We start from the raw sequence: 13847 nt of genomic DNA, 5'->3' as shown, positions 1-13847 counted from the left end.
TTGGTTCAGCAAGGCTTGATCACTTAGATATAGGTCTTCTGCAATGCACTTTTTACACACTTAACACAGCTCACATTTCCTCTTCTGTCTGCAGAGAAATGGATCAGACTTGCGCTGTCATGAACTACTTCCCTGAGGCAGTAGGGAAGTGTTACATTGTTTTCCAGACCCATTTTTTAAAATGCCCCACCACACCATTTTTAATAAATGGGAGAGGAGACACGGTGCAGATGGGCAGTAAGCTCTTGAAGGATAGAAACTGAACATATACCAGGAGAAATGCTTGCTGTCTCACTTCTACCACAGTAAAATCAGAGATCTCTTCCCTTTGCATCGATGCACATCTGACCAGCCCATCAACTCTCAAGGCCCATAATTACCTTTTCCCCAAGGGGCACAGAAGGCAGATGATTGTGTAACTACAGGCAGCATAAAAACAAAGAGTGCTGCTCCTTTTACACAGTTCCATTTGTGGTCTCATTGGGAAAGTTCAATGTAGGCCTCACTAATTGAAGGGGAAAGTAATTATATGTAAGACTGTGCCCTTTGGTTTTAAGGAGAAATCCACTCTAGACTGGAAATGCAGCTCATCTGACACAAAGGGAACAAGCAAAACACTACTTAGAGCTTGTTGATGTGTTCTTGGGTGATTCTGTCTGCGCTGGGAAACTAAGAGGGCAGATCATGTCACAAGAAATATTTGCCCCAAAACTCAAGAACCTTAAAAACATGGAACAGATTCAGGCCAGGAATACAGCAAGTTTGCACATTTTAATCAGTTGCCCCAAAATCATAATCCTATAAAAAGCAGTACAGTTATTAATTAACTACCTACTTGGAAAAACACAGATAAGATTGGCTTCACTCCAAGCATTTTTGTCAAATTATTACTAGAAACTGAGCGAGCGTTCAGCAAACATTGTCAGTTGACAATGCTGCTTTTTGCTTTGTGTAGCCACGCTTATTTAAAACTCTGATTAGATTTTAATTGCTACTGCTGTTCATAGGGGGGGGGTCTCTTTGCAGTTGCACTGTGAGTTAACAGTGGCAGAAAAAAACATTCATTTAAAAAAAACAAAAAAAGTTATGCTGCAAGAGATGAAAACAGGTTTCCTCCTACAAAAGCAGCAGCACTTGGGGAGAGTACAACTACCTGCCAATAACATTCTGGAAGATGTCCAGCTGTCCTCACCCCTCAGCATTCTGGCACTCTATTTTGTGCAGAGATAGCAGTAGTAGGGCATGGCACAATCTAACAAATATAGTAGGCAACATCAAGCTGAACTCCACACTTGCTCCTGACAGAACCATCACTTCAGCCCTTCACAGCTTCATGAACATCTCTCTCGATTTCTCCTACATCTTGGGGTGTGGAGCCCTCACCTATCCTATGGCATTCCCCTACTTGAGCCCCTGTGAAAAACTTGACTGCTCCCACTATCTGAAAAACTTAACATCATGAAAGACAAATAGGGTAGATATATTGGTTGAGGTGGGGAGAGAGAAGGGAGAGGTTCCCAATAAGATTGTAAGGGAGCAGTCTTAAATATTGAAGGAATAACAAACACTGGAGACAGAGACCTCCCAGTTCTAGGCCTGAAGGGTGTTCCAGGCCAGTAAATATCCTGTGCAACTAAAAAGGGGAGTATTTTGATAGCATTGATCACTTATTATCATCACTGTGTGATGATCACCCACCAGCAGCGATGGTCCTGAGTTCTGCTGTTTACGTACACACTTCAATATGAAAGGAATAATAGCAACACACACACCCCACCAAAACCACCAGGCAGCTGGATTTCCTAAACTATCAGTCTGCCTACTTTTTATTTACAGTTAATACAAAAAATAAAACCTAAACTCACTTCTAACTTCAGGTTTACTTGTGCACTCTATATTAGCAAAAATCAAATGATGCTGTTACATAAAAGCAACTGAGCTCACTTGGAAAGGATACAAAGTGATCCTTTCAACAAGCACATTAAATGAGGATTTCAATGCTAGAACAGTTTCCTTTCTAACTGGTGGGACATGGCAAGAGGCAGGACCAAGGAACCAGAAGCAAATGTTCACCATGTTGCCACCTTCACCCAGGGACTTTGGTTTTAAAAAGACTGAATATACAGCAATTTACAGCAGTCCTGAGGCCGAGCACAGAGCCCTAACATTGAAATTAGGATAGCAACCACAAGACTCTCCTAGAAAACGGTTTGTCTTGGATGGCCCCATATGGCTCGCTAAAGTAAACAACACCCTTTACTTGGTATAGGAAAGGACAACAACAACAGAAGATACAAGAGCTACAATGACAAGCTGCTAAGGGCACTGTGACAAAGGGTGGGAAGAAATGTAGTGACTAAAAGGATATTCTGAAATCAAATGGCAAAGACTTCTCATCAAGGATGTAGCAGTTGGGGTTTATGCTAGACGTGTTACAACGGCGGGCGCCAGAACAATGACGCAGTCCCACCCCAGGAAAGACGGGGGAAATCCTTTACAGGCGGCGCTGGTAACTAGCATGCAGCTGCAGTTGTGCGTTACGCATGTAATCGCCATAGGCACCCGCATATCGGGCATAATCAGACTGTGTTTCTGGGAGACGGCGATAATCCAGTTGAGCTTTTGTCGGCGAATGGCGGTACGCGTGGGGGGAGTCTGTTAAATGGCGGAAATCTGAGAGGTCAGATAAACGGCGGTCATCTGAGAGGTCAGAACCGTACCTGGTTAAGAGAAGAGACATTAGATATTTGATAAATAAATAAAAACCCTCATGGCCGATGCCTTACATTATATACACACTATGATTGAGAAGGCCCCCTCCACCTGCACAGAAGATGACTGCTGTGTTGTAAGCACAGAAAAGAGCCTACTAAAGGAATCTAAACAATAATCTTTCCTCCATTGTCTGACTGCAACTGGGGCCGTTTTACTTCTCTCAGACATGGGGAATAATCTCTCAGTGGTTCAGCTATTCTGTAATACTCATTATACTTCATCATTTAAGCAGAATTTTGAGCCTCCCATCAGAACAGTGATAAAGCACAGTACCATGCAGGAGGCCCAGACCTCACAAAACTACACCCAATAGTTTCTAAGATGGATACAAGAGCTAAGGAGTATCAAGGCTCAAAAAGACTTGGAGATGTTGGAGGTGACCGAAAACGATGGATTATGCTCGTCATTGCCAGGAATTAAGCTGGTGCAACTCTTATTTGCAATCTCAGTCAAGTCTCAAAGGTCTAGTTTGCCTTCTGTGTGGTGGGATCTGGTCAAGTAGCAGAGCCTTCTCGCAAACACGTACTCACAATTATCCAGAGATATGTGCAGGCGGGGGGAAATGGTAACAGCGCAGCCCATATTTGCTCCCTTCCCCACAAACAGTAAAGCACAGAAAAGATTAGAAAGATCTGATAGAGAGAAACTAATGGCACAGCCAGTGTAGCAAAGGTTAAGCAAGCCCCACTCCTGACCCATCCTTGCTTTCGAATAAATGCAAATTTAAAGTCATAGCAGGAATTCTGCTCCCTCCCATGGAACCACAGAATGAAGTTCTCCTTTGAACCCCTCTGAAAAGTGCAGAAAAATCCTTGGGCAGAAGGTGCGATTGGCGTGAAAAGCATTACAACTGGTCTAGCTGCATACCTCTTATTCATTGCAGCTGCTTTTCTGTAGAGATCCTCACGGTTGCCACGCGGTGGAGAGAGGCGAGTGCGTTCATACGGCGGATGGAGAGCTGCAGCTTCTGACTGGGACAATGCTGTATATGAGGCTGCCTGTTGTGCAGATTGAGTCAGCCCATTGTATGATGGCTGAGCTCTGTAACCTGCAGCTAAGGGAACAGAAGTGGATTGCTGTGCAGCATAAGCCGTCTCCGCTGGGTTTGAGACTTGTGCTCTGTAGGCTGTTGACAGTGAAGCAGAGAGCTGTGTTTTATAGGAAGCAGCTGCTGCTGCTGCTGCTGCTGCTGCTGCTGCATCCTGTATACCATAAGCAGCTGCCAAGTTTGCTGCAGCCTGTGCGCCATATGCAGCTGGCAGGGCAGATGCAGCCTGGGCCCCGTAAGAAGCTGCATGGCCAACAGCTGACTGGACTCCATATGAAGCTGACTGTGTTGAGAGAGGGTGGGTACCGTACAAGGCTGCTTGGTTGGCTGCAGGTTGGGCCCCATAAGATGCTGAGAGGGCAGCAGCGGCAGCTGCTGCCTGGGCACCGTAGGAAGCTGCTGCATATGTTGCAGCAGCCTGGGCCCCATAAGTGGCAGCGTATGTTGTTGTGGGCTGGGCCTCATAAGAAGGGACTTGAGAAGCAGCCACCTGTGCTCCATAAGCAGCTGCTTGGGCACTGTAGGATGTTAGTGCGGAGGCTGCTGGCTGGGCCCCAGAAGTTGCCTGGGGAACAGAAGACTGGGCTCTATATTGATTTCCAAGCATGGCTGAGGACTGGGCTCTGTACATTGCAGCCTGCCCAGTTGTAGGCTGGGGTCTGTAAGCCATCCCAAGTGATGCTGCAGGCTGGTCTCTGTAGGCTGTCCCGAGGGAGGCAGAAGCCTGGTCTCTGTAGGATGCTTGCTGGGCTGCCATAGGAAGTATGTAACCTGCTCTTGTTGGTGAGCGTCTAATGGGGCTTCTGTCCCTTCCAAAATAGGAAGCAGGTACCTGCCTAGCCTGACTGTCTTGGGAATCAATTTTGGTTAAATTGTTGTTCCCCAGGTGCTGCTGATAGTCATACTCCAGTGAAGAATAAGTAGTTCCTCCCGCTGGGAAAGCAAGATTACCAGATCTCAAATTGTCATTCCTGGGCTGTAGTTTATCCAGGGTTGGTATTTTGTTCTTTTCAGCTCTGTTGCCCAACTGGCCGGTGTGCCCAGCTGGCCCCCTTTTATGAGCCTTATTAGAAAGTTCCACATTAATTCTCTTGCCCTTGACTTCCCTTCCATTAAGATGTTCAATGGCGGCTTTGGCATCCTCATCCTTCTCCATGTGAACGAACGCATAGTCTGATAAAGCAGCAGACAGAAGGTTATCAATACGGAACATATGACATTTAATTACTGGAACCCACTCATACTTTGATGTGCCCTAGAAAGGCTTCAGCCTGAAACACATCTGTTTGATACCAGAAGAATGCAGAATGAATCAGCTGATGTGGCTTGCTGGGCAATTCTTTAAGAGCCACAAGGAAGGAGCAGGCCACTGGCACCTATTAAGGTACAAGGAACTGGCCCCTGTCTTAAAAGTTTGAAGGCTAAGCATCAAACAACCCATCCTATACCACAGCTCACTCCGCCTCCTGCATGATTTGCACATAATTCACAGTGTGCCAAAGCATATCAAACACTCTCTGTGTTGCTTGATTTCTCATCTTCAGCGTATTAATCCTCAGCAGAGGACTTTCCCCCACTGCCCCCAGTCAAAATGCTGAGAACATTCCTGTTGCGCATTCAAATGTTACAGTTTCATTTATACCTGAACATCTTCCATATGGATACTACCATGCACAACAGTAAATATTTCCCTGCCCTCAGTAGTTGTGGCATTTTGCTTCTAGAAGCAATAAGAAAAACTGCATTTAGGATGGTGGCTTGAAACTGAGCTATCAAAATTTAAGGAAAAGATTAACTCTGATAAAACCAGAGGCTGGACTTGTAAAGCCAGTGAACCATGACATTTTATATGGTTTTAAACAAGAATTATGTACTACTTTAGCAAAGGTGGATTTCAAATGACAGCACAAAATATACAAGGACAAAGGTCACAATTTTATTCTGTATGGCAGGGGACCCCAAACTTACCCGGCTTCAGGCCGGTTCCTCTGGCGCCGATTGTGCGGTGGGCACACGCTTTTTTTGGTGCGGCGCCGGAAATAGCTTGTGCACGTGTGTATGGGAGCGTGTTCCCCCGCCCTCCGGCCCATGTGTGCGCACAAGATATTTCTGGCGCCGTGCCAACCCGGAGATGGGCAACCGAACCACGGTGTGCCAGTAAGAGCGGGCGGCGTCGGGGGTCGTCGAGGGCCGCACAATTGGCTCATGCGGGCCGCATCCAGCCCCCGGGCTGTAGTTTGGGGACCCCTGCTGTATGGTTTCCCTCCACCCACTGGATTCCACAAGTCATAACAGAATGGAGAACATGCTAACAGCTTTCTCAAGGTGTGTTCCCTACTGCATCTCTCCCAGCCTTACATGCCATAGCAGGCAAAGGACAAGCACCTCTGTTGCAAAGGTTGTTGACTACCGGACTCTGATAAGAAGCCTAAAGGACTCATGGTTACAAGAACTGCTGGAACAAACTGCCAAGACTGCTGAATACATTTAAGACTTTCTGATGTTTCAACCTAGTACTTATTATAAATCAACATGGCTGGATCCTGCTGATGCAAAAAAGCAATTTAAATCTAGGGAGCTTAAAATAAGCACCCAGTGGAATGAATCTGAGGTTCTATTCTCTAAAGTTGCTTCTTAGCTTCAATAAGCAAGTCTGTGCCAGTTTCACAAACCACACACTTTTCTTTCACTGCAAATCCAGAGAATGGAAACAGGCTGCTATGTGCACATCCCCTCATAGATCTGAAAAAGGAACTATGAATCTGCTGGTAGATCTCTGGGTGATTTGCAGATCAGCAAGGATTTCTGTGTTTAACTATAGAAGCAACAAAATTCCTCTCCCCCTAATTATGGCTGCTGAAATGAAGAAAACTTGGGGGTAACCAGGAGAGGATTTTTGTGTGGAAGGACTGTGTTCACATACAGTACAATCAAAATTCTTTTATTCTAAGTTTGTATCTTGCACCTGTTTCCTGGATCTCAGGAGTCTAGTAAAAAACAAACCCAAAATCAAAACAGATCCTGCAAGTCTGAAGTCTGCTCATCCCTTCCCATTCAAATAGCTAGAACAAATAAAGTTGAAATATTAGACCACTATTTCTTTAACTGTATGCTCTATGATGAGATCAGAAAAGTGATCAGGTTTTCAGTTTGGGCCAGTATGAAAAAAACGGGAACACTCATTGTTGGTGAAGACTGTGATGTACTTACTGTTATATGAATTTAAGGTCTCAAATATATAAATAAAATGTACAAGGCAAACACGTACATAAATATATAAACCACATGTCTGAAACAGTACAGGAAGACAGTCCTGAAACCATTTTGACTCTCCCAAACTGACCAAATGTTTCTCTGCAAGGAGGGAGGAAATGAAATAACCTTCCCCTTGTCTCTGTGCTCACAAATCATGCCTTAAGGGCACATTTAAGGTGTGAATACAGTGAGCCTGTGACCTGGATTCAGGAATTAAGAAGTGGCGCTGTGGGTTAAACCACAGAGCCTAGGGCTTGTCGATCAGAAGGTCGGCGGTTCGAATCCTCACAACGGGGTGAGCTCCTGTTGCTCGGTCCCTGCTCCTGCCAACCTAGCAGTTTGAAAGCACATCAAAGTGCAAGTAGATAAATAGGTACCGCTACAGCGGGAAGGTAAACGGCATTTCTGTCTGCTGCTCTGGTTCGCCAGAAGTGGCTTAGTCATGCTGGCCACATGACCCAGAAGCTGTACGCCGGCTCCCTTGGCCAATAAAGCAAGATGAGCGCCGCAACCCCAGTCGTCCGCAACTGGACCTAATGGTCAGGGGTCCCTTTACCTTTAATAACAAGTGGCCAAAACCCAGATAATGCAATCAGGTAACCTGGCAGACAGGAGATAAGCAACACACAGGATTCTGTTTTAGACTGCCCCTGATGTATTTCTGCTGGAGTCCACCTTTCTGTGATGTATGTATGATGTATGGGGTGGTGGTCCTGGGCTACACCCCTTCTGTGATTTATGTATGATGTTTCTTGGGGTGGTCTTGAGTTTGAGGGTGGGCAATTTCAAGTCTATATAAGGGCTGGCACACCTTTGGCACACCTCATCCTCTCTCCTGCGTGTGGGGGGAGCACCCTGTTGCAACAGTTTTAATAAAGATCAGGCTTACTAGCTGCTTTGCTTCTCAATATTCTCTGGTTGGCCTCTGTTATTTCCTCCTACCGATGGAGAACCTACGAAGAATTCTAAACGGGCAAGGAGCAGATTTTGTTTACAACATTACAAATAGATATTTTTTACATATCTAGCTGCAACAACTAGCGCAAATTTCTTGACAATGCTTGTCAGTTCTATGAGTGGTATTTCAGTGTTTAAGCAGCTACATTTTGAAAAATATAATAAAATGGCAGACTGCTAAACCCGCAAGCCATTCATTCTGCAGCACACAACAGATTCTGTTCTGACCCTCCCTATCAATTGGGATGGGGATACACACAAACATAGATGAGTATGTACTGTATCTGTTTTTCCCTGGTGAGATACATTGCTGACCTAGCCCAAACACAAACTGAATTTTCATAAGTCTTAGTGTTCTCAGCCAAAGTACTTAAAAAAAAAACTGATCCAGAAGAAGAAACACAAGGGAGGAAATGATTAACAGAGCTTACAGAGACACAACTGGAGTCAAGGAGATAGCATTAGACCAAACAAAAGAATGCATCTAATAACAGTTTAGAGAAAGAGAGAGAAGCAACCACTCCTGGCGATGTGAAACCCAAACCATCTCCTGAGGTGCAGTATGCTTCTATACACCCTAGCCTACACAGGAGATTAATGGGAAAACTTCAGTTCAGGATGGGTTTGCTGTCCTGGAACAAATGAGATATTGCATTTGATTACATGCTGCAAACAAGACCTGAAAGTGGCATTGAGAAGGATGTGTACACGTAAACTCAAATTAAAGACACTGTCATACGGCTTACTGGAAATACAGGAGAGGAACAAAATATGAACCTTCCTCCTGACCCACTTAAATGATAAAGTTGGGACTGAAGAGACAGTTGCCTCCGATTGAAAGCTCTGTACAGCACGATGCACCGCCGGGTCCTTTAAAATTATGGAAGATTCAGAAAAGCTCTAAAAGGAATGCTTGACACATCATAGCTCAAATGACAGAGAAGAGGAATATGCAAACTCTTCAAAGCAAATGCCTACCCAAAAAGCACAGGACGACGCAAGTGCATTTGGCAGTAATAGTTGGGGTTATAAAAGGAGAGAGAGGTGGGGCCTGCAGCTTGGGGTGACAGCTTCAGATTTAAAGTTACTTACCAGCCTTAGGACTAAACTACTTGGTGGGGAAAACCTCTCCAACCATACCATTAATTTTTTTAAAGCTCTGTCTAGCACGTGTTACTATTAAAAATTACAAAATAATGTCTTGACGAAGAAATGAAGTGAGGGTTTTTAGTTGCAAACCAAGTGGCTGAAAAATGTGTTTAAGAAACGGACATTCAAGCCACACAAGCTGTGAGGAACAGTTAAAAACTCACCAGCTACAATTGCGGCAACACCTCATACCTTGGTTCAGTTATCAGTTGGAGAACTCCCTCCCTATGGCTCTTGAGGGATACATTTGCCCATGACTGAAACACTGGTTGGCACTCACAGAATTTATTAGGTCGTTTTTTCATAAATATCTGTTTACTTTATCTATTTGGATTTGGAGATACAAGTAGTCTCCACAGGGGCCCCATCAGCTATGAATTTTATCCCCCCATTTTTGTTTGGTATCACTGGGGAAATTCTCCATATTTACAAATAGTTGCATATAAATCTTAAAAAGAGAGTGGGAGGGGAAAAGACAAAAGAAACCTAAACACTAGACCAGAAGAACCCTGGCTCATTAGAGGCTGCACATATGGGCATGGAGTCTCAGACCTGAGGAGTGAGGTGGGACTGCCTTAGGCACACCAGCAATAAGCACGACAGGGATGTTGACCAAAAGCAACATCCCTAAGGAAAATGAAGTGGGGTCTTTTCCTGCCTAGGCAGAGAATAGAAATGTTACTCCTTTCTAACACGGCAATAGGACTTTTATTTTAAGCACTATAAAATCCTGCCAGTGGAGACTTGGGCAAACAGATACCCATGACCACACCACACACTGTCCTAGCAGTATCCACCATGCAAAATTCTACCTTTGACTCTGCTCTAAGAACAGCACTTCTGGTATCCTTATAGTACAGAAGGAGTGTCTGTTGCAAATACTTATTAGGCAGTACTTCTCACAGCATGGGTGTACTGGGGGGGCGGGGAAGAAACTATAGTACTAGCAACAATAACTTAGAAGCAAGTCTCAGAGAACACAGACTTACTTTTGAGTAAAGTGGCATATGATGCGTCTGCTTATGTCAAATATAAATCTATGGTGCACCTGCATTTAGAACAATGTAAATAATTCTGGTCACCTGCTGTCAAAATGTATTCAAATTGTACAGAAAAGTACCCAATGAGAAATAAATCTCTCAATAACAGATGGGACTTGAAAGAAAATGTTCAGGGTTGAGTGCTGCTGTTCAGGATTCCAGTCACTCCATCTCATCTCATACAGAACCCCCATTTTCTACCCCTCACAGCAGTAAGTCAACACTGTGTGCCTACCAAGCATTGAGTTGTTTGGAGGGTGTGTGTAAGAACTTTCTGATGGAAAGAGCTGTTTGACAGTGGAACGGAAAGTGGTGGACTCTCCTTCACTGGAAGTTTTTAAGCAGAAGTTGGATGGTCTTCTGTCACTGATGCTTTAATAGAGGTTCTTGCATTGCAGGGAGTTGGACAGATGACCACTGGGGTCCCTTCCAACTCCACAATTCTATGATTCTACTGGTGCCCAATCCCAGATTCATTAAAATCTTGGATTTCTCCATTGATTTTTATGGGCAGCTTTAAAAATAGTTTCTCAGCATGAACCAAAAGACCGCAATTCAAACAAAGAGATTGTTCTCTCTACACTTTTTATGTTTATGTCTCTTCCTTCATTCTCCTTTTTCAGCAATTCCCATTAAATCTTCCCTCCCACCCAGTTTCTCCCATCAAATACAGCAAGTTCTCCACAAGCACAAGGCACACTCAGTTCTTATTGGACTGTTTTGGAACTTCTCCCACTTAGGCCTTTTCCCCTTGAAGTTTTTGTATTTGGAACTTTTGCAAGGGTCATCCAGAGTCTGTCAATACCTCCCTCTTGTGCTTGTCTGTTGCCATTTTGGCTATATAAGTGGTAGCTGTCGATGAACTAAATAGAAATTAGAATACAGGATATTTAAGAAGGAAATGTTCCTGTTTAGTGTTTTGGGATACTGAATCCTAGTGATAAACGGGGTCGCCACTTCCATGGTACTTTGCTTATGAAGTTCTCAGGGGCCAGCTGGGGCTGGAGAAATGTTTTAAAGTAGACGGACCAACTGTCTAATCCAGGGGTCAGCAAGGTTTACCTCGCCTGGGCCGGTTCACTCCAGCTGAGGTCCCTCTGTGGACCGGATTGCGGGCATGCATGAGTGTGTGTGCCCGTGATTTCCAGCATCTGTGCAGATGCGATTTCCGCCGTCTGCATAGACATGATTTCTGGCATCTGCACATGCGCGAATTCCGGCACAGTGAAACTTTGACCACCTCTGCTGGACAAGAATAGTGTAGCTACAATGATCCATGCTCTGGCAATTTCCCATTTCACTACTGCCAGATATTGTGCATGGGGCTGCCTTTAAAAAACAATCTGGAAATTGCAAGTGGTAAAAAAATGCAGCTGCTAGCTGAGCCACTGGATGCATAACTGGCCACATTTCTGAGCCTGTTCAACATACCAGCCTGGCTCTTTAAAATACTGCACAGCAGCTTGGGATAAACATACATTATGGAAAGCCCATGCTCCCACCATCCTGCCTTGAGAGTACTCCCCTTCTTCACATTAGCCCCACCATCAGGAATAAGGCTTCTGTCAGCGGTGTGCGCCAGTTACAGAATTGCCTTCCCAAAGCATGACGCTTTTCATTTAGGTGTCAGGAAAAGAACCCCAAGTCTACTGTCCCGGGCATTTCAGCTACCGTTAAGCGCAGCAAGCTAGTCCTTGCAATCACTCAACAGGAAAAGGCGCGCTCCGCATACGTTTACAGGCGCTCTTTACCTTCTCACTCAAACCAACTTTTTTACGCTCTCACGAGAACTAGGCGACTTCTCGCGGAACAAGCCTACCGATAAGCATTAGCAAGGGACAGAACCTCCCCAGCTAGAGACAGTCTACCTCCAAGTATCTCCAGCTACTGAGGAGGCGGGGGCGGGGAGAGATACAACGGCGGCAGACGGGGGACGTTGTCGCTTTCAACACCTGGCGGGCGAGCTAGGCGGATCAGGAGCGGCGGGGGCGACTTAGGAGGGGGAGAAGCGGCCTCTTTCGCAGCCGAGAGGGGAAGAGGCACACGCCGCCCGCCTCCCCGGCGGCACCGCGGTTCGGGCGGGGCGGGCGGTGGGGTTTCGAGGCCGAGGTCGCCTCCGCCTCCCGTACCTTTGACGACGTCGCACTCGACGACGGGCCCGTACTCCTGGAAGAGGAGGCGGAGCTCGCCGCTGGTGCAGGCGGCCGGCACGTTGCCCACGAAGATCTTGACGGTGTGCGTGGGCCTGGGGCGGGAGGGCTCCACGACGACGCGGTGCCCGTGCAGGAACTGCCCGTTGAGCTTGAGGATCGCGCGCTCGGCCGAGGCGTCGTCGCGCATGTGCACGAATGCGAACTGCTTCATGAGGGCCACCCGCAGGACCTCGCCCGGCTCGGCCGCCTCGAACAGCTCGCGCAACTCCACCTGCGAGGTCTCCTCGGGCAGGTTGCCCACGAACACCTTCACGCCCGGGTGCATCGGCTCGCCCTTCTCACCGAGCGGAGCCAGGCAGGGACAGAAAGAGAGAGAGAGAGAGAGAAAGAGAGAGGAGGGGGAAAGGAGGAGGGAGGGAGGAAAGACGCGCAAAATGGCGGCCGCCGCGCTGACTGTGGCGGCAGCGCTGACCCACAGGAAAGGAGGGGCCCAAGTCGCCGCGCGTGCGCAGTGCTCTGCTGGTGCCGCGCATTAGCGCGCCCCTCCCCCTCACAAACCGTAAGGCCCTGAACTCTGAGGAAAGGATGCGAGGCGCGTGCGCAGTGTTCAGCTGACGTCGCGTTGCGCGTGCGCACAAACACCTCCCCGGCGAGATACAGCAGGGTCTTTGAACATGCGAGTGTGGAGGCTGCAAATTTAAGTTTACATGAAATGCGTACACGTGTCTAAGGGCGACATGTTACATTGATGGGTCCTGTAGCCAAGGAGGGTCGGCAGTTGCCCCCCAGATCAAGTAGAACAAGAGAAACACTTAACTGACCAATCAAGTAGGTTCTGCCCCCCCTCCCAAAAAATCCTGACTATGCCCATGCTGTAGAGCAGGGATTTAGGGGAAAATATGAACTACACTATGGGACGCAGGTGGCGCTGTGGTCTAAGACTGGACCTAACGGTCGGGGTAAAGGGACCCCTGACCATTAGGTCCAGTCGTGGCCGACTCTGGGGTTGCGCGCTCATCTCGCATTATTGGCCGAGGGAGCCGGCGTATATCTTCCAGGTCATGTGGCCAGCATGACAAAGCCGCTTCTGGCAAACCAGAGCAGCACATGGAAACTCCGTTTACCTTCCCGCTGTAGCGGTTCCTATTTATCTACTTGCATTTTGACGTGCTTTCGAACTGCTAGGTTGGCAGGAGCTGGGACCAAGCAACGGGAGCTCACCCCATCACAGGGATTCGAACCGCCGACCTTCTGATCAGCAAGCCCTAGGCTCAGTGGTTTAACCACAGCGCCACCTGGGTCCCTAACGGTCGGGGTACCTTTACCTTAACTACACTGTAGGTTGCGCTTCTGGGTCAAATGGAGCATTTCCTCTCCCCCTTACCTAAATTCCCCTTAGATGGAAGTTAGAGCTCTAAATTGATGGTTATTTATCACATTTATATTAAGAGGCTTTTTTTCTGCACTGGT

At 46.7% G+C, this 13847-nt stretch overlaps 1 protein-coding gene across 2 annotated transcripts; it reads right to left on the bottom strand.

The window, feature by feature from the left end:
- Window positions 1-752: 752 nt before the first annotated feature.
- LOC132591094 (uncharacterized) lies at window positions 753-12843 on the bottom strand. Of its 2 annotated transcripts, XM_035099452.3 has the most exons (3): window positions 12354-12843; window positions 3643-4996; window positions 753-2720 (listed from the first exon to the last, which is right to left on the bottom strand). In XM_035099452.3, the coding sequence occupies exons 1-3, from the start codon at window positions 12700-12702 to the stop codon at window positions 2495-2497; spliced, it is 1929 nt and encodes a 642-aa protein (XP_034955343.3). In that variant the 5' UTR covers window positions 12703-12843; the 3' UTR covers window positions 753-2494. The 2 variants fall into 2 exon arrangements, with proteins under 2 accessions (XP_034955343.3, XP_034955342.3); XM_035099451.3 differs by lacking the exon at window positions 753-2720 and having other exon boundaries at window positions 3125-4996.
- Between the last annotated feature and the right edge of the window lie 1004 nt (window positions 12844-13847).

The sequence above is a fragment of the Zootoca vivipara genome, chromosome 16, assembly GCF_965207765.1.
Source record: "Zootoca vivipara chromosome 16, rZooViv2.hap1.1, whole genome shotgun sequence".
Lineage (NCBI taxonomy): Eukaryota > Metazoa > Chordata > Lepidosauria > Squamata > Lacertidae > Zootoca > Zootoca vivipara.
This window is presented reverse-complemented; position numbering and strand designations above follow the sequence as displayed.